Source organism: Corapipo altera, unplaced genomic scaffold (genome assembly GCF_003945725.1).
Source record: "Corapipo altera isolate COAL_440 unplaced genomic scaffold, ASM394572v1 45, whole genome shotgun sequence".
NCBI lineage: Eukaryota > Metazoa > Chordata > Aves > Passeriformes > Pipridae > Corapipo > Corapipo altera.
The window spans coordinates 17,401,432-17,429,319 of NW_020884877.1; the positions used below are offsets into that span (position 1 = coordinate 17,401,432).

Here is a 27,888-nt window from a genome sequence, read left to right on the forward strand (position 1 = left end):
TGAAAAATACAATTAGAAGCAGGAAGAAAGAGGACATGGGTAAGAGAACATGTGGAAAAGAGAGGGAAAGAAGTAGTAATTAAAAACAAATGGGTAAAATAAGGCTCTCAGAAATGACTGAACGTACAAACAGAAGTCAGCGATGAGAGGAACCAAAGCTGTGCACTTAAATTTGTAGCAGCAGTATCAGTAGACACTTATATTGCAGCTAGAAATGAAAAAAAAATAAACTATGAATCTCAGTAGATGAATCCAAGAGCATATAAAAATTATTCTAAAGAAAAAATTAAACTTGATTATGTGGACTGTGTAGTGAGACAATGCTTCCCTAAACCCATACTGTGCTACCACAACAAGGTATTTAGGCTAAAGATCTAGGAAAATCCATTAAATTTTGCTTGCCACACTAACACTACAATTACGAAGCTTATAAACTGCCTCAATTATATCCTATGGGCTATGCCAATCTGATTATGGTCAGCCAGCAGGAAATTACCTCGATAAAGCCGATTCTTTGTTGACTTCAAGTAGCAGTGTTGGAGGAAATAAGAGGGTTTGTTGTGATGTGTATGCCTTGCGCCACAAATCAGACCATGGGCCATTCCATACTGGAGGACAGGTTGTCATTCATGTTCACTGAGATGTCCACTGTGATTCCAGAACCTTCCCTCTACTGAACAGAACTGAAACTCAAGGTGGAGTCCTTCATATTTAATGCATCTTCTGACCGCCTGGCCCCTCACAATTGTAACAATAATACTATTTAATTTTTGGTGTCCTTTTGCATTTTGCAAAGGATTATCATGATGTATGAAAAAAGTCTGTAAAGCAAAACTTCTCCAGCAGCTTTTTTAAGAGGGATATCTCTCTTCCTTCACTGCTGGGATAAAAGACCCATATTCATGACCGCAAGTTCTTTTCAGCTGCCAGAGCCATTGACAAGCTTTTAGTCAACCTCTCCTACCTGTCTCTTTCCTGACTCCCTGAGTCAATCTTTCTATCATCATCAGATGGCTGAACATAGTTTTCTTTGGCAATGCTACCCCACCACAACTATGAAATTGTCCCCATTGCTGAATGGTTTACATCGTTACATAGAACATACACAGATACAAACCTCAAATCTGTTTTGGCTTTTTATTTTCCTTGTAGGAAATGGAAGTGTGAGCAACAGGTTTATCTTGCATAAATCTTTAGGCCATTATGTGAAAGTCAATTTATAATGAGTGTTTGGTATACAGTTCTCAAGTGAGCATGAATTTTCATATAGTAACATTTACAAAATTGGAATTTTACAGCTAAGGTTAATCAAAACTTTTTTTAAAATTTGACCTGTAGTAGGCATTGCATAGTAGCCATCACTGCAGAACTTCACATCTCTTCATGTTCCTTATATTGGCACAAGATTACTTGAAGAATCATTCCAGGGCTTTGAGGGAGTTGTATTGGTTATTGTTAACAGTCTATTAAATTTATAAGCCTTGATTTAAAATTGATAAGTGAAGACGATGCTATTGATGTCAACAGAATCAGGATTCTAAGTGTTAAATGTGCCAAATCAGAAATGGGAGAAATTGCTGCCTTAATCCAGGCACCTTTTGCCCACTGTTTGTCACGTTAATGCCCTCCTGTTTGATATTTACTTCTCTGGACATTGCTACCTCACTCCTTTTGCAAATTCATGTTAGCATTGATGTCATAAAGTAAGCAGAGTGAATGTGTGAAATTGCTTGTAAAATCATCAAATGAAATGAATAGCAAACATGATGACTTTTTTTTTAAAAGTTGAATAAGGAAACTGTCAGCAATGATGCACTCCTGTAATGCTTACTAGAGCTGAACAGTATATATATAAGTCTGTACAAAAGAGGCAGCTAGGCAGAGCTCAGGATCCTCAAGGCTTGCCATAGTTGCAGAAGAGAGAGTAGCAGCTCTTTCTGCAACTGCCACGTATCACTTCAAAGTATAATAAGGTAAGATTTATATGAACTATCAGTACAATTTATTTGAGAAAGCTGAGTGCATTATCTGCATTGTGTTGCCCAAAGTTTGCAGATCTTTCAGGAAATTGGTGTTTTCTTCTGAGGTTATGCTCACTGATATTTGGAGTTAATGACATCATCATTTAAATCTTTTAATGTATGGAATTAGTTCAAAAGAGAATGATCTGAAAAAGGGAAATCAGCAGTTTGGTTTGCAGAATTAACTGAAAGCAGGAAGATTAACCATGAGAACATGAAAGTCAAGCATTGTAGTAAGAATTTAAATGTCAGATACACAATTATTGATTTTTATATTTTTATCTCCTTTAGTATCTTCTGTAGAGATATTTAATTAATGTGAGTTTAAAAATATTGACTCCTTAGAGATACTGCCTAAATATGAATCAACAAGGATTAAATTAGCAGCATGCAAACAAATTAAATGGGTTTATATAGACACTGATTTAAAACTGTCCAAGACCAATTGCCACTCCATTACCCTACAGATTGTCACTCCACTGCCCCACTTTTATTAGTTTGTCTGAAGCAACTATTATTTTCATACAACTGAAAGATCAAAAAAAAGGAAATTTTATAGCACAGAAGTAAAATTGAAGTCTTTCAATAGTTATTGTGATTATTGTCTAAAAATTAATTTAGTCTTCCATCCTACTATGGAATTCCTTAGCCTAGAACTGTTGTATTTTACATAACTTTTCACAAAGAATTATAACATGGTCGGTAAATTGGATGTAAAGTACCTGAAAAGTACATTATTTATAATTAGAAGTCATTACTATTTGCAAGCAGTTTCATGTCAATAGAAATCTATTTTATTCATTCATACATTTTCATAGGAAAATATTTCCTTTTGTACTACTGTAATGTCATAATTTGTATTTTTAAATTGGAGATAGATACAAATCTGACTTTTGACAGATTTTTTGAAAACTCAATGAAATTAAGCTAGTTAAAATTGCACACAGGTACAAAAGATGTCTGTAGTAAAATATATTGGAAAAACTAGCAAAATCAGCTTGAGTAAGGAAATATTCAAATAAATGTCTGATCATGATCTGAGAGAGGTATTTGCTCCATATTTCTGGTGGTTCAAACTGAGTTGTCTTAAATTTTTCATTTCCAATCAGAAAGAAATAAAAACATTTTCATTAGTCTAACATGCATAGGAACAAAATTCTTCTGTGTAAGATTAGCCTTAGTTTTCCTGCACCTTGACAATGAGATTCCACGCTTTTTAGCACTATACACTGGTAAACTAAATAACTTAGAGCAAATAACCCCTTTCTTCTGATTGGGAAATTCATTGATTAGCTGGCATAAACTAAGCAACTGTTATTTTGCTGATCGTCTCTTTTTCTCTATAACACATGTTTGTGTTATCAAGAAGAAAATTACAATTTTCTCTTTATAAACTGTACCCTCTTTAACTTGTCAAAAACTGCTGTTGCTGGTTTGACTTACCAACAGCAAGTAATAAATGAACAAAAAAATCTGATTCTGAATTTTTTAAGAACATATTTGACAGGAGGTTAATAGCTTTCAAAAGAGCTTATTTTATTAATTAGGGTTCTCTTATTTGAAAATCGTATTAATTTCAAAAAGCTTGAAATGTTTCTTTTAAGTAATCTCCCAATTTGGTTTCTGAAAAATTTAGAAAGAAGCTGAATATGCATTTAAATTTAAACATATTCTTAAGGGATAAAGTTGCCAGTGGGACTGTTCACATTTGAAAGTCCTATAGGCCTGAGTCATAAGAGCTAGAGCCAAGATAAACTGAAATCACTGAATATCTCTTTACTGACAACAACAACTTTGAATTATTTTTAGTAAGTTTTATATAAAGGAAAAACTTTTGAAGTTTGATATTTCATTCCATCTCAGTGACTTACGTTTATGGCTAATCTGGATCACAGTTTAAAAAAGCTACAGGCAGTTGTGAACTCGTTGTCTTTAGTTTCTCAGGCTACATGAAAATATACCAAACTGCTAGCCTTCTATTAAGCACAGCAAATTTACTTATGTATGGTATAATAACCAGACTTTATTTGGTGTCTAAGTCCAAGTTAACTCATTTACAGTCATATCAACTAGTGTGGGGGTCAATCAAACCATTTTTGTGACCACAACAGTGTAATTTCCCAAAGAACTGGGAGAGCTTTTGTTCCATTGCTGGAAGCCTATGACATGTGAAATCATGCATTTTTAGTGATAAACATTGGATGTCAGTGTTGCACCACCAAATTACAGCTCCAAATGAAACAGTGAAAATGGAGCTTAATACTTTCGTTTGGGTTGTAATAAGACTGACTACATGACCGCTATGGTATATGCTGGTACAATAACAGGGTATGGTATGTTCATGGGAAGGAATCAAATCTCATATACCAGGACATTGCACAAGGCAGAAATGAATCTTCATACACGCTGCTGAATAAATAAGCAACACTAGCAGTGGCTTCTATGAAGAGAAGGAAACTGATTCCATTGCTTAATAGTAAAATCCATCAGAAAATCTTATATTTCTTATATTATTCATTAAGATTCTCTTAAAAATTTGGCCTCTCAAAGTACCAGTAGTGATACATTCTTCCTAACCATTAATTATATGGTTATTAAATGGTTATAATACCTGCTAGCAGTCAAGCTTTGCATCTTTAACTACAAGTTATTTTATAACAGATGGAAGAAACAGGTTTCATAAAAAAATCTGCTATGAAGGGGCAGACTACTGGGGCAGAGTCGAAGTCCTACAGCAGTAAGATTTTTGTTGCAGGAGTTTACTTTTTCAGAGATGTTCACATAGCCCCCTCATTTGCATTGCTCAGTGCAGAGGCAACTGTAAATCTCAAGACAGAGTAATCTCCACCTTCACTACACATCATTCTCTCATAACTTTATTATGGCTTCCTCTAGGCAATGGTATACTTAAATTCAGCCTATTGTGCCAAGGCATTATAGTGGAGAATATATATATTTTCACTCAGACTGCCTTATTTTATAAATCATTGAATTACAGTAAGTTACTCTTCCAGTGGAGCCACAGAAGTTTGGCACAGATTACACTGGGGAGGGTGGTTTTTGACTTGGACTTACTTTGCTACCACTTTACTTCAATGTGTTCATCTGTCCTATCTCCCTTTGTTTTTCAGACTGTATCATAAACTTTCATAGGAAAATTTAACAGATGGCAGAAGGGCTTTTTTTAATACACAAGTATCAGCCCAAGTAAATGATGAAATTATTCCCAGTGCCTTTTTGCTGATGTGAACTTATTGCAACTTCTATAACCTTACAGCAGATTGATACCGTGATCCATAATGATTTTAAAGTTAGAATGAAGGAGCATTTGCTGTTCGTCATTCAGTGAATGAGCATTTAGCCATTGAATGAATGGCATATTCAATTGCTTTGTGAAGGTCAAAATTACCTAACCAAATTTTAAATTAATTTCCTTTTATATACTTTAAGTGTTCCAAAATAATTAAAATAAACAATATGTAGTACTTCAATTTAAAAGTAGATTTCCTCTCATATTACTGCATTAAATAAGGAAAATTGCAGCACACACAATTTGGGTATTAGAGAATGCCTTATTCCCATTGGGGACTACTAACTAAAAGTTAAAACTGTAAACTTGCATGAGTAAACCAGTCACTAAAGCAAGTAAGGGAGTCACAGCTTGGCAGTGGATCACCAAAGCATTTGTACAGACTGTAATACTCTGGACTGAATGTCACATTAAAGTCAATGAGACTGGTCAAGTACAGTGAGCATGATGAAAACACATGTAATAATGTGGTCATTTCTGTGACACAGTCAAAGCCAAAAGATTCACCTATAACAATAAGAATTATATCTGGGATACAATATTTTCTGCTTTGTTTTATTACCTTTAATATGAAGTATATACCCCATATCTCATATATCCCACAAAGGCCCATAATGGAAGCCCTTAGCTGAAATACAGTATTATGTCAGTAGTACAACAAACAAAACTTGACATTTCACATCATGAATTGAACACAAGTCAGTGTGTGGTTAAGTATTCTTTTTTTGCCTAAGGAGTCACATCTATTAATAAGTCATTATTAAGGCCAGAGGCCCACTGCTGCCATATCTGTTCTTTCAGGAAAAACTTTTAAAAGGAGGGTGCAGGGTGAGAAGGAAAGAATAGGGAGCTGCTAATGTGACTATCATTGACAAAGATTTGCTTTTTTCTCTAGTGAATGAGCTGGGGAAAAAATCACAGTCACACCAATACCCTTAGTTTTGCAATAAAACAGTATTACAGATCTAGTGCTTGGCATCAGCAGAACACAGAGCAAAGGAAATAACAGACCTTTATCCTCATATTGCAAAAGAAAGTGAGGATGCAGTTGCTCTCAGGTGTCCTTGCATTCTAGAATACACACTAGAGCCTAAAGACTGGAACAGAGACTACATCTTTTGAATGCCTACCCAATGCACACAAGTGTCAACCACTGGACATGGAGCCCATCCTTACAGGGTCTTAATATATTTCTTCGAGTTTGGATCAGAATTAAGAATGTTTATTTTTTTAATGTAATTCATTCAGACATATGTAAAGATTATTACATTTTTCTTTGTTGCCTTACTTTTGTTTTGACAGACAATGAAAATGAAAAGCATTTATTTTGTTGCTGGGCTCCTTTTAATGATAGTTCAAGGCAGCTGGCAAAATCCTCTTCAGGAGACAGAGGAGAAATCAAGGTAAATTCTTAAGATCAAACTTCTAGAAATACTTGGCCTGAACTTTTTTTTTCTTACTGTTTGAAGCCAAGTATACCATGACTTAAACACAGCTTTACACAGTGCTTAATCTACCATTGGAATTGGCAATTTTTTTCAGTATTGCACAGCATAGCACAGATGTTTTGGGTATTAAAACCATAGCTGAGTTAACCAAGAAGACTGTGTAATTGTGCAGTATCCAATCTGCTATATGGATCCATTTTACTAGACAACTAGTGATGAATATGTCACTTTCTTTCACTTTGTGACAGTAAAAAATAAGATTTTTAATAGAAAAGTCAATGCACCTGTAGAATGTACCGTGACCATTGCCAGTTAACAATGTCTAAACTTTTCACAGATCATTCAAAGCTTCCCAGTCTGAACCATTAGATGAATCTAGACAGCCGAATGAAGTGAAACGTCACTCACAAGGCACATTCACCAGTGATTACAGCAAGTACTTAGATACTAGACGAGCTCAGGACTTCGTGCAATGGTTAATGAGCACTAAAAGAAATGGGTAAGCATTTTGGTCACATTGAAATAGATCTCCATATACAGAACCAGCCAAATATCTAGCTGAACTAAATTTTTTTTGTATCAGCTTCCCATCACAGACCATGGATAATCCTTGAATAAATAAAGTATTTGAGGAAAATTCATATATACAATCACAGAATCATTTAGGTTGGAAAAGACCTCTACGATCATCAAGTCCAGCCATTAGTATAATGTTTATGTATTATTAAAAATGAGAAATATGTGCAAAATCATTCAAAAGGACTTAGTTGAATCAAAGTGCAGTATCAGTATATTACCTGATATGCCACCTAAAAAGATTATCTCAGCCTCTTTGGGGCAGATTGTTTCAGTGAATGAATTAAGTTCAATAGGAATAAGATACGTAAATATAACGTACAGGTCTGGGCCATTAGGCCTTAACAAAACTGTCCTATCCATGGATACTCTAATTCTGATGTTTCATTTGTGAAAAGGGAGCTAAAGTTTAAGTTTTGTTGTCCATTGGATACTTTACCAGTATCACAAACTACCCAGCTGAAAGCAAGAATGATGTAAAAGCATGTCAGTCCTGTGTTCTAGAGAAAATCTGTCCACAGAATAAAAAAGTCTATTACATTAATGCTTTTAAATTTCTCTGGAAGCCTTTAAAGTATAAAGGAACAATTTCTACACATTGTATTAATTTAAATTAATATGCATTAATATAATGAATATGATATTCATCTATCAATTATAGTTTTTTACAAAAAACATGTAAATAATAACCAATAAAAGCTTATGCATGCTCTGCAGTGTACTGGTAGTAATGATCTAATGATTGTGGAATTACACTACAGCCAACAAGGACAGGAGGACAAAGAAAATGACAAAGTCCCGGACCAGCTCTCCAGGTATTCTATTTGCCACAACTTGTTCCTCAAAACCAATCTGACCTCATTTTCAGTTAAACAAGAAAGAAAACAACTAGTATTCTTTACAACGTTACCATAGACCAAGAAATATCTATGAAAAGATATTATCTCACAGCTGCTTTTCACAAGGAAAGAGGAAATGTCTCTATGTTATTTATTCCTCTACCTGTGTTCTACAGCTGTATACAGCGGATCCAAGGAATGCAACAGGATGAGAATACTTTTCAGAAAAGAATATTCCAAGTAATTGAATAGAGAATAACATAAAAAGAAAAACTTGGCATAGAAAAAGTCTGGGAGAAAAAAAAAGGAGGAAAAGACGAGGAAAAAGTTGAGGAAAAGAAAAACAGTGAGAAGACTAGTGAAAGGAAAATGGCCAGGCAAAAATTTGCAGAGAGCTGATTAAACATGATGCAGTGTTCAGTCCTAAACACTCAGTCCTATGTTACATAAAGCACTCATTACAGAAAGGAGAATAAGACCTCCTGAAGGCCAGACTTTTATTTCTTGACTGTGGTTTTGAGAAATAGTTGGGGAGATTGGAAATTTTAAATAAACAAAAGAGAAATAAAGCAAGTGTTTTTGCAAAACAAATTGAAATACCTATATTAATTCTTTCTTTTATCAGAAATTCCAAAAAAGATAGCCCAGATCACAAAGATCCCTAATTTCGCAGTGTCAATATTAATAACAAATCTGTAATGATGTTTCAGCTTCACTGAAACAGCATATCTGAACAAAATTAACATTTCATTAAAAATGTTCCAAACAACTCTAGTTAGCATGCTGATGAAAAGTGCAGATGGTACTAAATTAGGAGGAATGGTGAAATCCAGAGAAGAAAAAATAATAGAAGGAGATAGAGGCCCTGAAAATTGGGCAGAAATTAGCAAATTCTGAAATAGAAATGCTAGGGAAATTATTAGTGGAAAATATTCCATAATATGTGTACTTCTTAGTGAAGCTGGCCTTCCTAAGAGTCAGTGTGACACAATTTTTATGTTATATCAGGGAAAGAACCACTATGAGGTCTAGGGAGGGAGAAGGCAAATGTCTTTAATAAGATGGAGTTGATCAGGCTTGAAATTTTTCCAAGATTATGACTTGGTCAGAGTGATTATTAAAAGGGTGTTCAGAAACAACTCAAAATGTAGATTTGAAAGGAATTAAGTCTGAATGGTTTGGCTAAGAAATAATGAACATGAAGATAGGAAGAGAGCTGAATGGAAATTTTTAGGTTAACATAAGAGGTAACAAAAAGCATGTCTGTATAATGCAATACAATTTCTTGATCATAACTAATTAATCTAGCAGTATACCATTCCAATGCAGCTATAATTGCTTTCTGCACCTGAACTGAGTTGTTCAGAACTAGTGCAGGAATCTGGACAAAACTGTGTTGCATACTACAGGCAATACCTTCAGAACTGAAATATCTCAAGAAAAAATATATCAATACTAATTTGAGAAGCAAAAAAACCCCTCTGTCTTGTAAGAAATGCTAGTCTGATGAGCGGGAAATTTAAATCAATAAAGTTTTTATGAAATATTAAGTTCTTAAGCAGACCTACAATATAGCAGTATTGTATTCCTACTGTATTCTTTCAGCAATGCCATGTCCAAGCGTCATGCTGAATTTGAGAGACATGCTGAAGGCACCTATACCAGTGATATCACCTCTTATTTGGAAGGTCAAGCTGCGAAAGAGTTCATTGCTTGGTTAGTGAATGGACGAGGAAGAAGAGAGTAAGAATCCATCCATTCCTATTACTAAATTTTGCCTTGCATTTTGGGTTAGAAATCATGTCTGATGAAACCTTGATGTGTTTTTGATCATTTTTGCTGTACTTCATGTTTTTCTTTTGTAATAGAGGATATTCTGTGGGTATTCCAAATATAGATTTTAAAACAAACCTGCTCAGTATGCTGTTACGCTCTAAAAGGTCAAGTTGTATTTAAGGTCAACACACCTAAAACTAAACCAGACTTTCCTCTACCTACCACCTTTCCCCCTTCATATAACATCATTTGCAGTCTCTTTAACTATCATTGATATGATTCAAGTCAGTGTCATCTTAAATTACCTTCTCTTTTTTTCCCTTTTACAATTAACCTTTTCCTCTGCAATATTTTCAAGATTAAATTTTCACCAGTGTCATCAGCTGTACACCATGTGCTGGTGATCATTCTCAGTAATAACTGACAACTTCTTTTCCTCTTTCTACCCTCCTCAGAGTCTCCCCAAGTTTCTGCTGCCAAAATAACTATCATTTCCTATATTTTCCTTTTTAAGATACCTCTAATTCTTTTGCTATGGTTTGCGGCTTCCTGGACAGAGTGCTCCTCAGTTTTTACCTACCATGACTCTGATTTTCATTTCTATCTTGTTATCCACATACTCATTGCAGATTTCTCAATCCTTTTCACTTCATGTACTCATGACTTTACATCTTTTTTCATGATGGTCTAACACTTAGAACAGCATTACCTTCAGTCTCCTGCAGGGACCTTCTGTCTCATCTGTTTCCAACCCTGCCTGGTTAGGAGCTACACCATGCACATGCCACTCCCCACCTTTTAAGTGTTCTGTACTTATTTGTGCCTTTAGACTGTAAGCTCTTTGGGGCAGGGATTCCAGTTCGTCCTCTGATTATATATTCTACCAGCTGTAAAGTACTATGTAAGTCTCTTGCACTATATAAAAGTAATAATAAATACTACTACTAATAATAAAATACAATCTGTAAGACAAGATTGTGTGTTTTAGTTAAGGGACTAAATAGGTAAACAGTAAATTTTGTAAATAAAGACAATTTCCTGAAAAAAACAGAGTTAAATAAATTAGGTAAGCTATACAGAGAAGGGGAAGGCTGATTCCTCTTCCTAGTGATGTTCAGATTTGCACTTGTTTTTCTGTCATGTTTTATTTTCATGAGCAGAATCAGGTATTTCTGTATCTGTTTGAGAGAAATACAAACTAATGTGATGAACTGAACTTAGAAACCTAGACAGACAATTAAATGTAGACCAACCTTCTGCTTTCCAATATTTAGTATTATTTGTGGTTGAACTTGTGTACAGCCTTCCTTGAAATGAACCAGTCTGTCTGTCTTTGGACCCAGAGCCCAGTGTGCTTCAGCATCAGCCCACCTTAATGGAACCCATTAAAATCTTCCTATATTTGATGGCATGAAACAAGAGACTAAAGTTTTCTAAATCAAAGTCTTGACATACTGGTTTTTCAGTCAAAAATGAATAGAACAAGGGTCAGGATCTGATTCTAAAAATAAAATGCTACATTCTATGATTTTTACAGCAAACAAGCACACAGATTTTATACAGGTGCTTTAACTGAGCTATTTAAACTAACTCCTATACCCCCCCCCCAAAAAAAATTGCTTCTCTTGATATCTACATTCTTATGCAATATAATTGTAAGTAAATAACTAGAACTCAAGTCCAATTAAAAGAGAAAAAAGTATGAAAATTTGACTATAATATTTTAGTAGTGATACTTTTTAAATAACATGTCTTAGTAAATCTACTGATGCCTAGTCCACATGGCATAGACATTGCACTGAGATATGTTTTTCCATGTACGGCTTTTTCAAAATTACTAAAGAGGAATTTAGACTCACTGGAAGGAACAGTCCTCTGTTTTGAAAATAATGCCTCAAAAGATGTTCTGATAGGCATCGTGCTGTACTGAGCCAGAATGTCAGGCTCAACCCTTAACTCCTTAAAATCACAGGAAATATGCAGTGCATTAGAAACCTGTAATCAGGCCCTTTTAAATGGTTTGTATATTTTGATTTGCAAATTGATTGATAATTTCTTCCCTTTGAAGTTTCCCAGAAAAAGCTCTTGTGGCAGAAGAAATGGGTCGAAGACATGCAGATGGCACTTTCACGAGTGATATCAACAAAGTCCTTGATGACATGGCTGCCAAAGAGTTCCTAAAATGGCTAATTAACACAAAAGTTACCCAAAGGTGCCTGATTTTTCTACTATACTTAATATACTGGGGTTTAAAATGTATTTGTCACACATAAGGAAAATACTAATTTTTCTCTTAACTACTGATGTATCTCTTACAAATTTTGTTGCAGACAGATTAACACGGGTAAGACACTAAACAGAACTCATTCAAAATATTATTTGCATTTTGTATCAGTGGTCAACCTCTCTAATAGTTTCCTATTTAACTTGAGAGGAGTTTTGCCACTGAATGTTGCCCAAAGTAAGGTCATCAAATTATTGAAAAATAAAGCTCTGCTTTGCATGGACATTATAAAACCAGAAATATTTATTGGTAAAATTACACCAAATTGCTTGTTTTTTAAAGACTGTGATATAAAACACTACCTTAAAATGTGGCTTGTTATTAGGGAACAGTAATCTGAGTTCCTGAGAGTTAAGTGTTAAGAACTCTGCTTTAGTTTACCTATATATAGGCAAGATGTTTTCTATGTGAGCTCTGTGAACAGGTTAGTATTTAAGAATTATTTGTTAAAATCAACTAAGCATTTAAAAATAACAAAATGCGAACTCAAGGCACATGTGAGTGGCCAGATTTTTTTAAATGTTGGATGTCCACTCTGTAAAATTTAATTACTCTTAGTCTTTGCTCTACTGAAGCACCCAAAATGACTAGTTGAGCTTGGAAATCTGAAACAACAAATATTTTCAAGGTATAGTTAAAATACAGTTTTTCTTAACATGATACTGGTTTTGTGTTTGTAATTCAGCATTGAAGCAAACAATTTAGGAAAATAATCTAATAGAAAGTACTACAAAGTTTTTCCTTTAGGAATAATTGTTTTCAATCTGTTATTAGAGAGAGGCATTGAGAGATCTGTGGAACTAACATCTGCTCACTCTTAAACAAAAAAAATATGTTCCAAACATATTTCATAAATCTTGGGAGACTTAGAATATTTCCTAATTGCTGTTGCTTTTTTTTTTTTTTTCCCCAGAGACCTTTTGGAAGAATACCAGTAAAAAGGCAGAATAAAATGGGATAAATGAAGATCTTCATTGCATCAACTGCCAGTTATTAAGAGATTCTGAAATCTGTATTCTGTCATTTACATTTGGTGTAACAAAGCTATGTCACCTTGCATGCCAGGAAATAATTGTACTATAGTTTAGTGTTGCCAAAGGTTTATATATGGAAAACCTGATGCCTAAGGGATGGTTTTCTTAACTGTTTAAGACTGTGAAAGTTTCATATCTTCATATTTTCCATTTATTAGGACTAAAGTAACTCCATTTATATTTAATGATAAAATTATTTTTCTAAAAAGTTTACTTCTACACACAAATAATTCAATCACCAATTATATGTGTTATTCAGGAGGAGCTGGCAGATACAAATGCCTGAGAAGCGAATATCCCTCTTAAAACCTTTGTTATAAAAAGGCTAAGCTTTAAGGATATTGAATTATAGCCTTAAATAAATTTTTTCAAGCTTCTTTTCTGTTGACTTTTCATGGTATATCCCTTGTGCCTCTTTGCACTCCATTTAATTTTATTCTAATATGTTGGTGTCACTGAGATCTTGAAAGTGGTTTGTTTGGAATGATAAAACAAACTCAACATTTTGTTCTGTCACATTTTCCCTGTAATGATTCCCAGGAAAGAGCTGTGTGAACTCTGAGTTACCTTTAGTTGACAAAAAAATCATGTGAGATGAAGCTAGAGGAGGAAACACGACTGAAGAGACAATTATTCTTCGTAAGTATAAATTCTGGTTTCTCAGCAAAAGCAGGAGGACGGCTTTGAAAAACATTAAGTGCAATATACTCAGTAAGTGGTGAAAACTGCCACATAATTTCTTCATATTTTATAAGATTTCCAAGTAAACCCAACTCAAAAGGCCCCCTAATCTGAGTTGTATTCTTTCCTGCCTTCTTTCTCTGAGAACCACTTTGTCCATCATCTCTTGCATTTAGCAACATTGTTTGGGACTTGTCAGCACAACTGTCATTTCAGTAACCTGTGCCTTCTCCAGCACAGTAACATAACATTTTGCATGCAGATCTCAGTGTTCCCAGCAATCCAAACGCTTATAGTCTCAGCTGGCAAAAGCATGGTTTTGTAGGTATGATTGTAGCTGCAACTCTCAAATAGCCAAAGGTGCTGTTACATAGCTCTTACTTTCAGTGACTACCCAAACCTCCTTTTCTCCCCTTGCTATAACAGCAATACAGCAGGGATCTATATTAAAATGTCCTAAAGGGCAAGAGTTTCAACAGAAAGCCAATGGGCTTAGCAAGTATCAAGTAGAAGTTGATGTGAAGCAGGACCGTTGCTGAATCAGAATTAGCACCCATAACTTTTGCTAGGAATAAAGTGTTTGTAAAATCTCATTTTTTAAAAGCATCTGAAACTTTCAGTGATCTAGAATTTTTGGAAAAATACCAGACTGTACTACCAAAGTGCTACAGGAATTAATATCTTGTAGTTTCAGATCAGGACTGATCACATCCAACTTGGCATCTGGAACAGCTTCTTGACAGCAACAGAAAGCTGTTCTAAGATCCCAACTTTAAAAATTAAAACTCAGTAGAACCTTGCAATAAAAAAAACCATAGTAGCACCCAAAATACCACTTGAAATTAAAAAAAAAAAAAGGGGGGGTATGTATACATATTTTACATATTTGTTGCTTATTTAATCCCATTTGTGTATAATGGTTTGGGTCCAAGTGCCTCTGGAACTAAAAAAAAATCAGTTATACACAGTTGGATACACACAGTCCAGGCTAAAATGGTACTAACAACATAAAGCTTCAGTTCCATAGACTGAACAATTGTCTTTGAAATGTTTTATTCCATTATGTCCAGAATACTTAGTGTTCTGAAGGACAGGATTCCTAAGTTACAAATCCATTTTCCTGTGATATCTGTCACCTGGTGATGGCTTTGTCAGCTATGAATATACTGGATTTTCCACATTTTTACAAATTATATGCTTTAGGAGCAGAGGGGTATAAGTTAATTTCTCAAATTTATGCCCCTCATCTGGAACACAACAAAAACATTTAACCTTTAATTTTCTAAGTCCCAATCTAGAGCATGAATCAAAAGAAACCCTTTCTTGAGAAGAGATGAAGTTGAGCTTGTAACCAGAAATTCCAAACACATGTTTTAGCTCAACGAGATTAGGATTTACATATCCTGAAATCACAGAGCAAGTCCACATGGGAACAATCATGAGTTATGTGCCAGATGTTTCTCATACATGCTACATGAAATTCAGGGAATGGTACAAATATAGGGAGAAATAAGTTACAGTCACTTTGTCTTTACTCCACAATAGCTAGAGTCCTCTGTGTATTTGCATATGTGCTACCTATGACTTCCAGGTGGCCATATATTAAAAAGTGTTCCCAATATTATCTCTTTTATTAACTGCACTTTATTTGTTGAATGTGCAGCATCCTTCCTCTTCCACACTATTTATTAAGTATCTGGAAAAATAAGCATAGTGAAGTAAAAAAAAAGACAACTGGGATTAATACAAAAAGAAATTTACAGAAACCTGAGGTATTCTAATCATTAAACTGTGCTCTGAGGACATGTGGTGAGAATCTACAGTTGCCAGAAAAATAATTTGATAAAGAAAAATACATAAACTTGAAAGAACTGAATGACAGCTGCTACTAGCCACATTGAAATGGTTGTCCCAGTGACACAATCACACAAAACAGGATTTTTTCTCATTAGCTTTCCTGATTTACAGTTAACACTCTCTTCACAATCCTCTCAAACAGAACCAGTGCAAAGACATATTACAAAACTGTCCTTATGCCATTTCAACCTCAAATACAAAGAAAAAATAATAATTATTTCATAGAAAACCCAGACATTTTTAATATATTTGTAGATGCTTCTAGTCCAGCAGAACTTGAACACTCCACAGTGCTAACAGCACTTTTGCCTTCTCTTCCTCACAGTTCATCTGAAGTGCTGTGAATCTCTACAAAACGTTCTCCAGCACATATTTTGTCTCCCATAGCCACACATGGAGACACCTGGAACACATTATTGCACCTGTAAAGTAGACTCCACACATTTTATTCACAAACAATTTTTCTTACTCTGCAGAGAGCTTATGTTTTCCATTTTTCCTGTTTGACTTTTCCAAATATTTCTGGAGGAACCAAATGTATAAACAGACACATAACAAAGTTTTAAGTTTCACTAGAGGTCTGAAGGAGACATTGCATCTGGCAGGTCTCTCAAGTGTTTTGGAAAGCCAACCTTCAGGCTGAAATCTGTGGTTTTTTCTTTCTAGTAAATAGATCTTTGCAATCATGCAACTTCTTTATGAATACACTTGTGCTGAGCATACAATATGATGAACAGCTACGGCTTCTCAAATTTTGTCATGTAGCAGCCACCACTGGTTATTCATTTGTTTAATCTCTTGGCATCATATTAATATGTATTTGATTGCAAAAGAAGACCATGGTATTAAGTAATTGAAATATTTAGCTGGAGAAACTTTTCAAGTCTCAGGCTATCAGAAAAGACAATCTGACAGAGCATCAGAAGCACAACCATAACAATTGATCAGAGAGGAGGAAACAGATTTTTTTCAAGGTGTAAAGAATCACTGCTAGAAACTATTGCAACTAAGTGGAAAACATATTCTGCTATACTGACTCTTACGAGATCAGTGAGGTGGTTCTGAGTACAAATTCAAGTCCCATAAGTCTCTCTGGCATGACCAGAGTCAGAAGTACTGTAGATTATTAACAATTTGATCTAGGTACAGGAATCCAGATTTGCAAAGGCACTTAAAACTGTGAGCCCACTGAAACAAGCAGAAGCCAGGCATATGTTTTGCCAGCATTGGTCTCTTTTCCTCTTTAGAATTTAGTACTAAGAAGCATTAAAACCTTGCAGATAATCTCTCAAAATTTTATTAATCTGCAACTTGGCTATGAAAACCTTGGTACATTTTATCACAAGACTGACATAATTTGATCATACCATACTTTGAGACACTGTGATGATCACTACTTAAATGTTCAGGGGGGGAAAAGAAAAGCCTAGATTGGCTGAATTATATATATATTGTGATTCCTACTCACCGGGAAAAGGTAAATTCACCCTGGGGTGAGGGGTGGTGGTTTTGTTTTTCTTTTTTATTGTTGACAAGACTAGCAAGTGTACTGTATACCAGAGAGATATTTAAGTGGAGCGGTAAGACATTCTGAAACAATGGTCATGCATCTCACAGCATATAATGAGATACTAGTTTGAAAACCAATGTAAAAGACTTCCACTTCACTGTGATTTTACTTTATAGTAAATTTATAGTAATTTTATAGTAAAAATTAGCTGGCTGTAAAATTGCAGTGCATTAGATGTTCCACGGTAAACTTACACTGACCTACCTGGAATCACTGTCAGAGTAGATTAATGGAATTCCTAAGGTAAACTGATATAGCTACCATAGTGCAAATTCATAACTAGTAGCAACTGCTACCTTCAAGGGGAATGATATACAACAGTGAGCAAGAACATCATCTTGTATCTAGATGAGTCTAGTATCTTCTGTATATACTTATCTTTACTGTTTGTAATACTTTGGGTTATTCTAAAGGAGATTTATCCATCACAAAAAGTTATTAATCCACTTCCAGATAGTTTGCTTAAGAAACAGCAGCAAAATACTAAATGCTGTGCTCCATCTGCATGGAGCAAGGAAGAATGAAAGAACAAGCAGCATAAGCTTACTGAAAGCTCTGACAAGTATTTTGAAGGCAAGACTAGGAACATTTGCTGTTTCCCTTGACCTCTCTTGCTTCAGCAGATCATATACGTTTTCTGTTACACTTCTCAAGTTGCAAAAAAACCTGCACCTCTCTCTGGTAACTGCTAGTGTTCTGCAAATAGAGGGGGAAAAGCTAAGACAGACAAAACCAAAAGCACCACTTATAATTACTTTTTTCAGGGTAGAATTCTCTTAGAATAATTCCCTCAGCTTTTTAAACAATCAGAAGCTTTAAAGTTTGGGTTCGTGAGTTATTCTATCTTTTCCACCAATTAGTCCTACTATCCCCGCATGTACTCAAAATTCTCCTTGGAAATTGAATTATCTGATGTGATAAACCAAGGTCATCTTCAGTGCTAAATTTTAAACTTTCATCGTACACTTCCATTTTCTGGTCTTCATTTAAAATCCCAATTTGCAGACTTACAAATCTATCTCCAGTGCAAAACAAATAAATATAAGCCCTTCCTGCAATTTTATCAGTCCTTTCAAGATTGCCAGAGAAAGAAGTTCAGAGAACAGAAACTTTACAAGAAATGCTGGTGTTATCAAAGCATTGGGCGCTTTGCCACCAGCGTTTGAAGGTATTTAATTTCTGGGCCGTTATCTGATTTCCGACAGAAATCCCTCCAGTGTCCCAAGTCCCTCCTCTGCTGCGCACAGCTGTGTCTCCGCGCTCCAAGCGTGTGAGCTGACGGAGAAACCGCCGCTCAGACCGCAAAGCCAGCAGGAAACCCGGGATCTTGCACAACTCCCGGTGCCTGCCGCTCCCAAGGCAGCCGCCCCCAGCCCCCGCCCAGGCGCCGCTCCCGAGCAGAGCCGCGGCAGCGCCGGGGTTGCAGAGCTACAGCCCGCCGGCATCGCTCCCACCGCCTCCTCCGCTCCGCTCCTCACGATGCCGGTGGGTGAGGGAAAAGCGGGAGGGGGGGGAGGCGGCAGCGCAGGAGGGTCCTGCGCGACCGCCGCCTGACGGGGCTTCTCCTTTCAGAGCTTCCTGAAGTGGCTGCTGGTGACCGTGGGGGTCGCCGTCGCGGTCGTGGCGATCACCGTGCCCCTGGTGCTGCTCACCGGCAGTGAGTGCGCGGCGGGGCCGGGAGGGGCGGGATGGGGAGGGAAGGGGGGCTCCCGGCGGCCGCCGGGGCTCGGAGGGGATCCGCAGCCGCGCCGCCCACGGCAGCGGGGGGAAAGTTTCGCGGAAAGTTTGTGCGGTAGAGAACGGGATCCATAAAACTGGAACTCCTGAGTCCGGGAAACTGGGAGGTGCGTCGCCAGGAGGGCGTCTCACCTGGGAAGATAGTGGGCGCGGGCAGAGTTAAAAAGACCCTTGATCTCCCCGTGTGCACTGGTAATAGTTGTAACCATTATCGTTTTCAGCATTTTCTGTTCTTATTGTGGCCCCGGGCTGTGAACCAGCCGTAAAATGCCAATTAGTCATTTTTCTGGGGTGTATTGAAGAGATAAGATTATATTCCCTCTCGTTTGCTGTGTTTGCACTTTTGTTAATGCCATCGAGTGATGTTATATAAACAGCACAGTTACAGAGGTCAGAAAAGTAGAAGAAGATTTGGAATGCAGTTTTGGACTCTGATCGGTTTGTACTTTTCAGGTTGGCCATGTGGCTCTGGATGTTAATATGAAACAGCATTAAATGCTCATTAAGCAATGCCTTGCTTCCAGCTGGTAGGACAGAGCTGCACCTTATTCTCATTTTGTGTTCTTACGATTAACAGCTGAGCAGTTGTGATATGTACAATCAGCACTGCAAACTCTAAGGAAGTGTTTTCTAGACTAGACCTTTGGTGGTCCACCAAAGGTGCACCCCAAGATGTGTGAAGATGCATGTGCTGATCTTGACAGTGTGTTCAGAAATGAACACAGCAATTTCTTATGTGCACAGAAAGTTCTGGTGGGTTTGTTGTATGTCTTTTAAAGAGGTGAAGCTTGTGTCACTAGTGCTCAATAGTCACTAGTGCACAATATAGCATAACTTACATTAAACTGTTTTGCAGTTCAGCTGTATCAATATCTCAGTCATTAAAAACTAGATTTTCAAAGTCCAGATATCTGAATTACATACCTTCTGGGCTAAAACTTTCATCAGTGGATGCTGACTCCCTTTTCTGTTATTTTTGGGCAGCTTTTTGCCACTTATCTCAAAAAAGCAGGTTTTTGAAATGACAGAAAATGCTCTGAATTTCACAAGTTGGGAAGAGCAAGAGAAAGGGTCTTGATAACTCATCAGATGGATATGTGCAGGCATAACACCTAGTGAAAGAATTCAGTATGCAGGCCTGAACTCTGCTGAAGAGATGGTGCTTGTCTATCTTGATGCCAATTCTATGTCTTACTGTGAGTCAGATGGGTTTTCTTCCTTCTAGCATAGAAATTCTTCTGCTGTAGAAGTGGCTGCAATTCAGGACCAGTCACTCAGTTGTACAGTAAATTCATTTTACTTCAAAGAAACACTTCTGTTGTATGATATACAGAATACCACCATGCTGTCAGCCTTGGCTTACATCGTTTTGGTTGTAGGAAAACGAGGCAGTCTTTTTACTGTTGGCTCAAATTAAGACATAGGAAATTGCCTAGCATGCCCCAGTAGTTCACTAAGTCTCTCTGGATAAAGTATGAATTGAGATGGAGTGGTACCAGTTCAAAAACTTGAATTCCTGTCTCTTCCCGAATCAGGCCAGCAGAAACATCTGAATAACAACTGTGACCATTGTAATTCAGGAACTGCAGGGTGCTTTTGAATTTTTGACTGTGCTAAACAGATGTTTTCTGTTAGCTGAGGGTATATAGTTGGTGTTCTTATAAAGTAGTAATTTATAGGTTAGAGCACTTAATGACTGACAGTTTGAATATATGGTTTTTATTAACAATCATAAGGGCATGTAAGTTAGCTGAGGATGCCTGCTGGGCCATGCAGGTACTCGCCTGAGTACGAAATGAAAATGGCAAAATTACATTTGGGATGAGCAGCTTGCATGACTATGACTACGTGGGATCAAAGTCTGCTCTGATCAAAGTCCTTATAATTGCAATTAAGTCTTTATTTCATCCCAGTTGTTCAAGCATTGTACAGGGAGTGAAAATGATGATTATTGATACAGATTTTGAGTTTGACTTTCTTACATTTGGTGTGCAACTGTTTTCCCTTCCATGCTTCTCAATGTACTTCCCTGTCATAAGCTTAGTAGTCATGCAGCACATAACTAGTTTGATAAATGGGCTCCAGTGCTGTGAAAGGTTGTGCAACTTTGCCACTCCAGAGGAGTTCTGGCTTGTTGCCTGGCCTGTAGGCCTGGCAAGTAGAACTTCTGTTTCTTCTCTTGCAGCTGTTCAGCGTGGAGAAATACTTCAGACTTAAATTTGCAAAAAGTCTCCCTAATTTTGGTTGCAGCCCTTTGCTGTTTACCTCGAGGGTCTTCCCAGCCAGAACTCTGCACACTCTGTTTCCACTGCCTATTTTGACACCTTATTTTATATTTAAAACCACATGTGACTACTTTCATCAAACGGTTTAATCTCAAAATAGCCTTAGGGGTTGTATTTGAAGTCTGTTGACTAAAGCATTGTTATGCTTTGAGGAGCTATCCAACAGGTGACTATGGTAACAAGTGGTTACCTTTAAAGTATGAGTTTTTTCTAAAAAAAATTTGGTCTGTCCATGATGCACTTACCCATTTACTTTACTTACTTTCCATGTAAAAGACAGATTGAAACATCCCTAGTCCATGTACCCTTTATCTCTTCTCTGACCACAGTTCTTGTTCTTCTGGCCAGCTGGGCAGGAAGTCCAGGAGCAGGAGTATGAGTAGCAAATGCTGAGAGCAGGAAGGAGACAGTGAAGTATCATTCTGCTGCCATGAGAAGTCATAAGTGGCCTTAGAGTGAGGTGTCCTGTACAGCTGGTACAGCTTCCTTCACTCACAGGTCTAATTCTCTAAGGGTGAGATATTCACTAAATGAGAAGGTCATCACTGTCATGATTAGATGATGCTGTTTCTGCATCTGTGGTCTAATAGAAACATACCTAGAAGAGGCTGGAAAGCGCAGCAGGGGCTGGGGCAGTTAGTGACCTTAAGGTGTCTGAGGGTTCTTCGTGAGTCTGAAAAGGAAGGGAATGGAAATGTTTTCCTGCTATACATCCTTGACTTCTGTCACTGTCATTTAACTCATCCACCCTAATTCAAATGTTGAGTAATATCACACTAAAAAAAATTATCAGCAGTGGATTGCTATTTGCAGAACCCTTCTGCTATTTTTATTTCCTTGCTTTGCATGAGATGAGGTAACTTTGAGAGGGATTCCAGAGCTACTGATTACAAAGTTAATGATTATATCCCTCTGGGATAGTCTCTGCAACCCCGTAGAGTGGCTCTTGGATGAACTGCCCCAGGTGCTCACTCATTGGTTATGGTCTCTCCTGAATGTCCTGTATCAGCTCCTGAGTGGAATTCTGAGTGAAGTGAACCTTTGGCCTGACACAGCAAAGTGGTTTTTACATACGTTTTTTCTGGAAACGTACTTCAGTGCTCTAATTGTCACATATCTCAGGCAGTAACTGTGGGCTTGAGTGTACATGAGGGGAAAGAGCAAGAGCACTTTTTTACACATGTTGGAATAGAAATGAGGGGGAATAGGAAGGTTTGGAAGAAGTAGCCTGAAATGTCTCTTACTTTTCTAACCACTGAATAAATTGGGTTTCTCTTGCATCTCTCCTGCTGCTCCTAAATTACATTCTTAGACAGCAGATTATTCTCACTCTTGTTCTGCTGTTGCTTTAAAATTGAGATAATCATTCACCTTTTCTGATTTTTAGCATCTCTCTATCCCTGTCTCATTATTACTCAACATCATTCTTGTACTTGTCTTTCCCTTTTTGTGTTTATTTCCAGTCTCTCTCTTGGTTGTGGTGAATGTGCAGTAAAGCTTCCATTATTCCTGCTTTTTATAGTTTTCCATCACTTTAAAGTCGGTTGCATAATTTCTTACTTTTTTTTATTATTATTATATATGAAAATTATTAAAATGCACCTTGACACCCAGGAATAAACAATACGTATACCAAAAGTAATTTGTCAACATCTGTAGGTTTTGGTATGGTGATTATCATACCATAACCCTTACACAATAGTTAACTTCTTGTTTACTTTATAGATGTCCTGGTTGTGGCTGGGAATCAGGTAATTTTCTTCCTAGTAGCTGGTACAGAGCTCTGTTTTGGATTCAGTGTGAGAATAACGTTGATAACACGCTGATGTTTTGGTTGTTGCTAAGTGGTGCTTGCTCTAAGTCGTGGACTTTTCAGTTTCCCAGTGAGCAGGTGCACAAGGAGCTGGGAGGGAGCATGGCCAGGACACCTCACCCGATCTGGCCAACGGGATATTTCATAGCATGGAATGTCATGGTCATGTAAATGGGAGGGAATTGGCTGTGAGATGCCAATCACTGCCCAGGGACAGTCCCTGGGCATTGGTCAGTGGGTGGTGAGCAATTGTATTGTGCATCACTTGTCTTTCTTGGGTTCTTTTTCTTCCTCTCTCTCCTTTTCATTACAAATATTATTACTATTCTTAGCAAGATTGTATTTAACTTTAGTTCAATCATTAAACTATTCTTATCTCAACATATGGGTTTTATCTTTTTCTGATTCTCCTTCCTATTCCCACTCAGGATGGGGAGGAGAGAGAGGAAGAAAGCGAGTGGCTGAGTAGTACTTAGTTGCTGGGGTTAAGCAATGTCAATACTTTACACCTGCAGAAAGGGTGACGTATTAATAAAAAATTCCAAAAGGGAAACAAAATTGTTTAACAACCTCATATGAGTACTACTTACATAAAAGGTTAAGAGCCTTCTTCCCAGAAGGACTTACTTATATTTTTGCTGTTGTAACAGGGGTATTATGATGTTATTATTTCCAGTATATCACTATGACAGTGGAAATATGTATGTACTGCCAGGAGTGAGAATAGGATAGAGATGAATCATAGAATCATTAAGATTGGAAAAGACCTCCAAGATCATCAGGTCTAACCTTTGACTGAACACCACTTTAGCAACTAAACCATAGCACATCCAGTCATTTCTTGAACACTTGCAGGGATGGTGATTCTTGCCTGGGCCCACGTGGGCCCACTTGCCTGGGCCCTTTCCAGTGCTTAACCACCCTTACAGTGAAGAAATTCTTCCTTATGTCCAATCTGAACCTCCCTGGTGCAGCTTGAGTCCATTTCCTCTTTCCTGGGAGAAGAGGCTGACCCCCACCTGGCTACAGCCTCCTTTCAGATAGTTCTGGAGAGGGATAAAGTCACCCCTGAGCATCCTCTTCTCCAGGCTAAACAACCGCAGCTCCCTGAGCCACTCCTTATAGGACGTGCTCCACACCCTTCACCAGCTTCATTGACCTTCTCTGGTCACACTTCAGCACCTCCATGTCTGTCTTGAATTGAGGGGCCCAGAACTGGACACAGGACTTGAGGTGTGGTCTCACTAGTGCCAAGTACAGGGGGACAATCACTTCCCTAGTACTGCTGGCCACATTTCTGATACAAGCCAGGATGCCAGTGGACATCTTTTTCTGCTGGGCAGCTTTCCAGCCAATCTTCCCCCAGCCTACAGTGCTGCATGCGGTTGCTGTAACCAAAGTGCAGGACCCAACACTTAGTAAACCTCAGACAATTGGCCTTTCCCCATTGATCCAGCTTGTCCAGACTCCTTTGCAGAACCTTCCTACCCTCCAGCAGACTAACACTCCTGCCCAGCTTGGTGTTGTCTGCGAACTTGCTGAGGGTGCACTCAATCCCTTTGTCCAAATCGGCAATAAAGATATAAAACAGAACTAGCCCCAGTACTGAGCATTGGAAGCTAGTAATTTGGAATTTAGAAAAATAAGTCTGGATCTGGAATAGTCAAAAAAACAAAAATAGCAAGAACATTTAGTCCTCACAGCCTCTCTGAGGAACCCAAGAGTGAAAGAAGCGGTTTTGCTAAAGTATGAACATACATTGATCTGTATCCAATCTTCAAAGCCAATAAAATGCTCTTGAATGTCAACAATTACTTTATTTTGTCAAAAAACCCTGTTTGACCCTTCTTTTCAAATGGAATCTGAACAAGGAGAACCAAAATGCAGAATTCAATGTATGTTGTGTCTCTTTGGTTGGTGGCATAATGTGGATAAGTATGAATATAATGGTAATGGCCCATCTTGTAAATTAAGAAAATACTTCAACTAGAACTTCTACGACTACACCCTTACAGCTTGGCGTACATTTTCATATTCAGATACTACGTGGAAGGTGTTGACAGAAAATGAAATTTTAATTTTATACACAGCCAACAAATCTTAATAGTGGCCTGATTTTTTAGTAATGAGACCTTAGCAAAATATGTATGTCACCAGGGGGAAAAACATTCATCAGTTTGGAAAAATCCCTAAACCTGTTCATCAGCCACCTGTCTTAAATTGCTTCTCCTTTTCCAAGAGAGAGTTTTGTTGCTTTTTGAAGCCGCTCTGATTGAAAAGTACACTTTCTCAATTAGGAAGGAGAGAAGTCATATTCCTAACTAGACTACTCTGTGTGAATATCAAATGCACACTTGTTCATAATCCATCAAATTATATATTCAGTTAATATTAAATAATTAACCTGAGAAATTAATATTCCTAGAGACACTTCAAGAGCAATAAATCTAGCCTAATTTTTTAGAACAGTCAAGTTTCAAATGGCATTGAGCAAACATTTTTTTTAACCTTTGCTGAGCATTTTAAACTAAAAATCACTGTTATGTCTCTTGATTTTTATTGCAGCACTGGTTGTACAGTCTGTGCTGTATATATACAATTTGCTTATTGTTTGGAAATAAGAGTAAAGCTGTAATAGCTAATATAAATATCTTCCTGCCGTGTTCCAGTCGACACATGTATTTAACCTGCAGAAAGATACCCTGGAAAAATTATTGTGAGGTGTTTTCCTGTGTGTGTCCCCAAAGGCTTTGCACTCTTTTTCTTCCTCACTATAATGAAAGAAGAGGCAGTTCTTAGGGATGTGTTAAGTATCTTGGTTGATTGGTCACCACATCTGTACTTGAGTGTTTTTATCAGTTGCTTTTATTCTAGTTTTTTGATTTAGCCAGTTGAAATAAAAATAGCTTCCCTTCTGGAATGTGTAGGTTTGTATGAGGGAGGTTTTAGGTTTCCATTAAAAGAAAAAAAAAAAAGGTAGAGAGGAAGCAGGGAGAGAATTGCACACCTGAATTTAAAAACTGTAGTCTTTGTTTTCATAGGAAAAAGATCACAAAGACTCACAGACCGAGTTGTTGTTGTTATTATTGCTATTACTTTTCATATTTTGGAAAGAGCAGCGTGTGTGTTGCAGCCAATAAGAAATATTTTTCTTAGAGGTTGACTGCAGTGGGCTGAAGCTGATGACCAAACTCATTAGCTTACCTACGTTCAAACTTTCACTTGGTCTTCTCAGAGTAACCCAGTGTTGCCGTGGGATTTATGGTGCTGAAAAAATCTCCCAGAGCAGTTAATTAGGAGTGAGATAAGAAAGGGTTTATTTGCCAAGGCAGAAGATGTTACAAGAGGCACGCAGGCCGTGCCTGAGATGTTACATTTTATAATACCATCCATCCAATCCCAGATGTGTCCACCCTGTGGCCTTTACTCTGGACCGCCCCAGGTCCACCCCCTGAAAATGGGTCTGGGGTGCATTTCGGGACCCTCTGTTCATCCCATCTTCACCATCATCAGAGCACAAAGGGTACATAGTTACCTAATTCTTGACCGTATTCTGTGGTTTAGGCCCTGATATGCTGTTCTGCCAACAATCTAGGCCTTGCCTTGACAAAAGACTAAACATTTCTGCTGTATTCAGGGGTAGGAGTGATATAGGGAGCACAGAATGGGGTAAGAGGGTTAAGGAATGTGTAAACTAAGGGTGCTAGAGGGAAAGGGATAAGGGACAAGGGAGGGAGGGTTGCTGCTTTTAAAATCTACTTATAAAACTTACAAGGCTTAGAAAAATAAAAACCATTAGGGGCTTAAGGCATCACCAGTTACTTGGCTTTAATTTTCCAGTCCAAATTGTAACATTACAATAAATATTAAGATATCTTGATGAAAAACACATCAAGACAGGAATAAATATTTAACCAGTTATTTCATCATAAGCTTTTTAGAAAGTGCTTGTGATTTTCTTTTTTTAATTAGACCTTCTCTGAAAATTTTACTGCTTCTCAGATTTATTTTTTTTTGAGACATTTCTGAAATTTGAGTTTAATCATAAGCAGATAATTCACAACTGAAGGGTTCAGGAACAGGAACAGCAATATTACAGAATATGTGACAGCCATATGTGTACAGCAGCCACTTTCTTTTTAGGGCTTCTCTCAAGGTCTGTACATTTACTCACATGGATGTCACATTTCAGTCATATGGACAACCTTACCTGTCCACCACTCTCAAACATGAAGATGTACATCTCTGTTTTGTATGATCCACCCCACAGTTGATGTCTGATGCAAATATTAGCAGGTGGGGCTCTGCAGCAAACCTCCCAGAGTGAGCATGGGGAGAAAGGCACTAAGATCGCTTCTTTTCAGTTTTTGAAAGTACAAGTACAGTACAAGTATGTGTTTGCTGAAATAGGATGGCTAGAGGTCTTTCATTCATTTTTGTCACTGTCAAAAAAGTATTTTCACTTCCATGAGTTTGTTGAGTGATTTTATTGACACTTTGATGCTTGCTGAATTTATCTTGCAGTAAAGTTTTATTGCCTTCCTACTGCTAGTACTTTAGAGGTGTTTAGCTTAAACACTTTAATAATCAGCAACAAAAACCCACTTGGTAGTCAGGTTAAGAAGCTGGGGTGGAACAATTTGCAGCAACATCAAAA

General features: G+C 37.3%; 2 protein-coding genes across 4 annotated transcripts in view; both read left to right on the plus strand.

Moving 5' to 3' along the window:
* Positions 1-1,164: 1,164 nt before the first annotated feature.
* On the plus strand, positions 1,165-13,665 carry GCG (glucagon). Of its 2 annotated transcripts, none has more exons than XM_027637226.1 (7): positions 1,165-1,248; positions 6,634-6,734; positions 7,117-7,278; positions 8,117-8,170; positions 9,800-9,937; positions 12,039-12,182; positions 13,168-13,665. In XM_027637226.1, the coding sequence occupies exons 2-7, from the start codon at positions 6,637-6,639 to the stop codon at positions 13,190-13,192; spliced, it is 621 nt and encodes a 206-aa protein (XP_027493027.1). In that variant the 5' UTR covers positions 1,165-1,248; positions 6,634-6,636; the 3' UTR covers positions 13,193-13,665. The 2 variants fall into 2 exon arrangements, with proteins under 2 accessions (XP_027493027.1, XP_027493026.1); XM_027637225.1 differs by lacking the exon at positions 1,165-1,248 and adding an exon at positions 1,878-1,973.
* A 5,129-nt stretch (positions 13,666-18,794) lies between these two features.
* DPP4 (dipeptidyl peptidase 4) overlaps positions 18,795-27,888 on the plus strand; it is an 81,264-nt gene continuing 72,170 nt past the window's right edge. For both annotated transcript variants that reach the window (XM_027637334.1, XM_027637335.1), the window contains exons 1-2: positions 18,795-18,881; positions 18,969-19,053. In XM_027637334.1, coding sequence (XP_027493135.1) covers positions 18,876-18,881; positions 18,969-19,053 — 91 coding nt within the window. In that variant the 5' untranslated portion in view covers positions 18,795-18,875. The remainder of the gene's footprint in view (positions 18,882-18,968; positions 19,054-27,888) is intronic.

Excerpts from the sequence above, each read along its gene's own strand:
- GCG (XM_027637226.1), top strand. The coding sequence starts at position 6,637 with ATGAAAATGAAAAGCATTTATTTTGTTGCTGGGCTCCTTTTAATGATA. Across the intron at positions 8,171-9,799 it reads GTCCCGGACCAGCTCTCCAG|CAATGCCATGTCCAAGCGTC; the intron begins GTATTCTATTTG and ends GTATTCTTTCAG. Across the intron at positions 9,938-12,038 it reads AATGGACGAGGAAGAAGAGA|TTTCCCAGAAAAAGCTCTTG; the intron begins GTAAGAATCCAT and ends TTCCCTTTGAAG.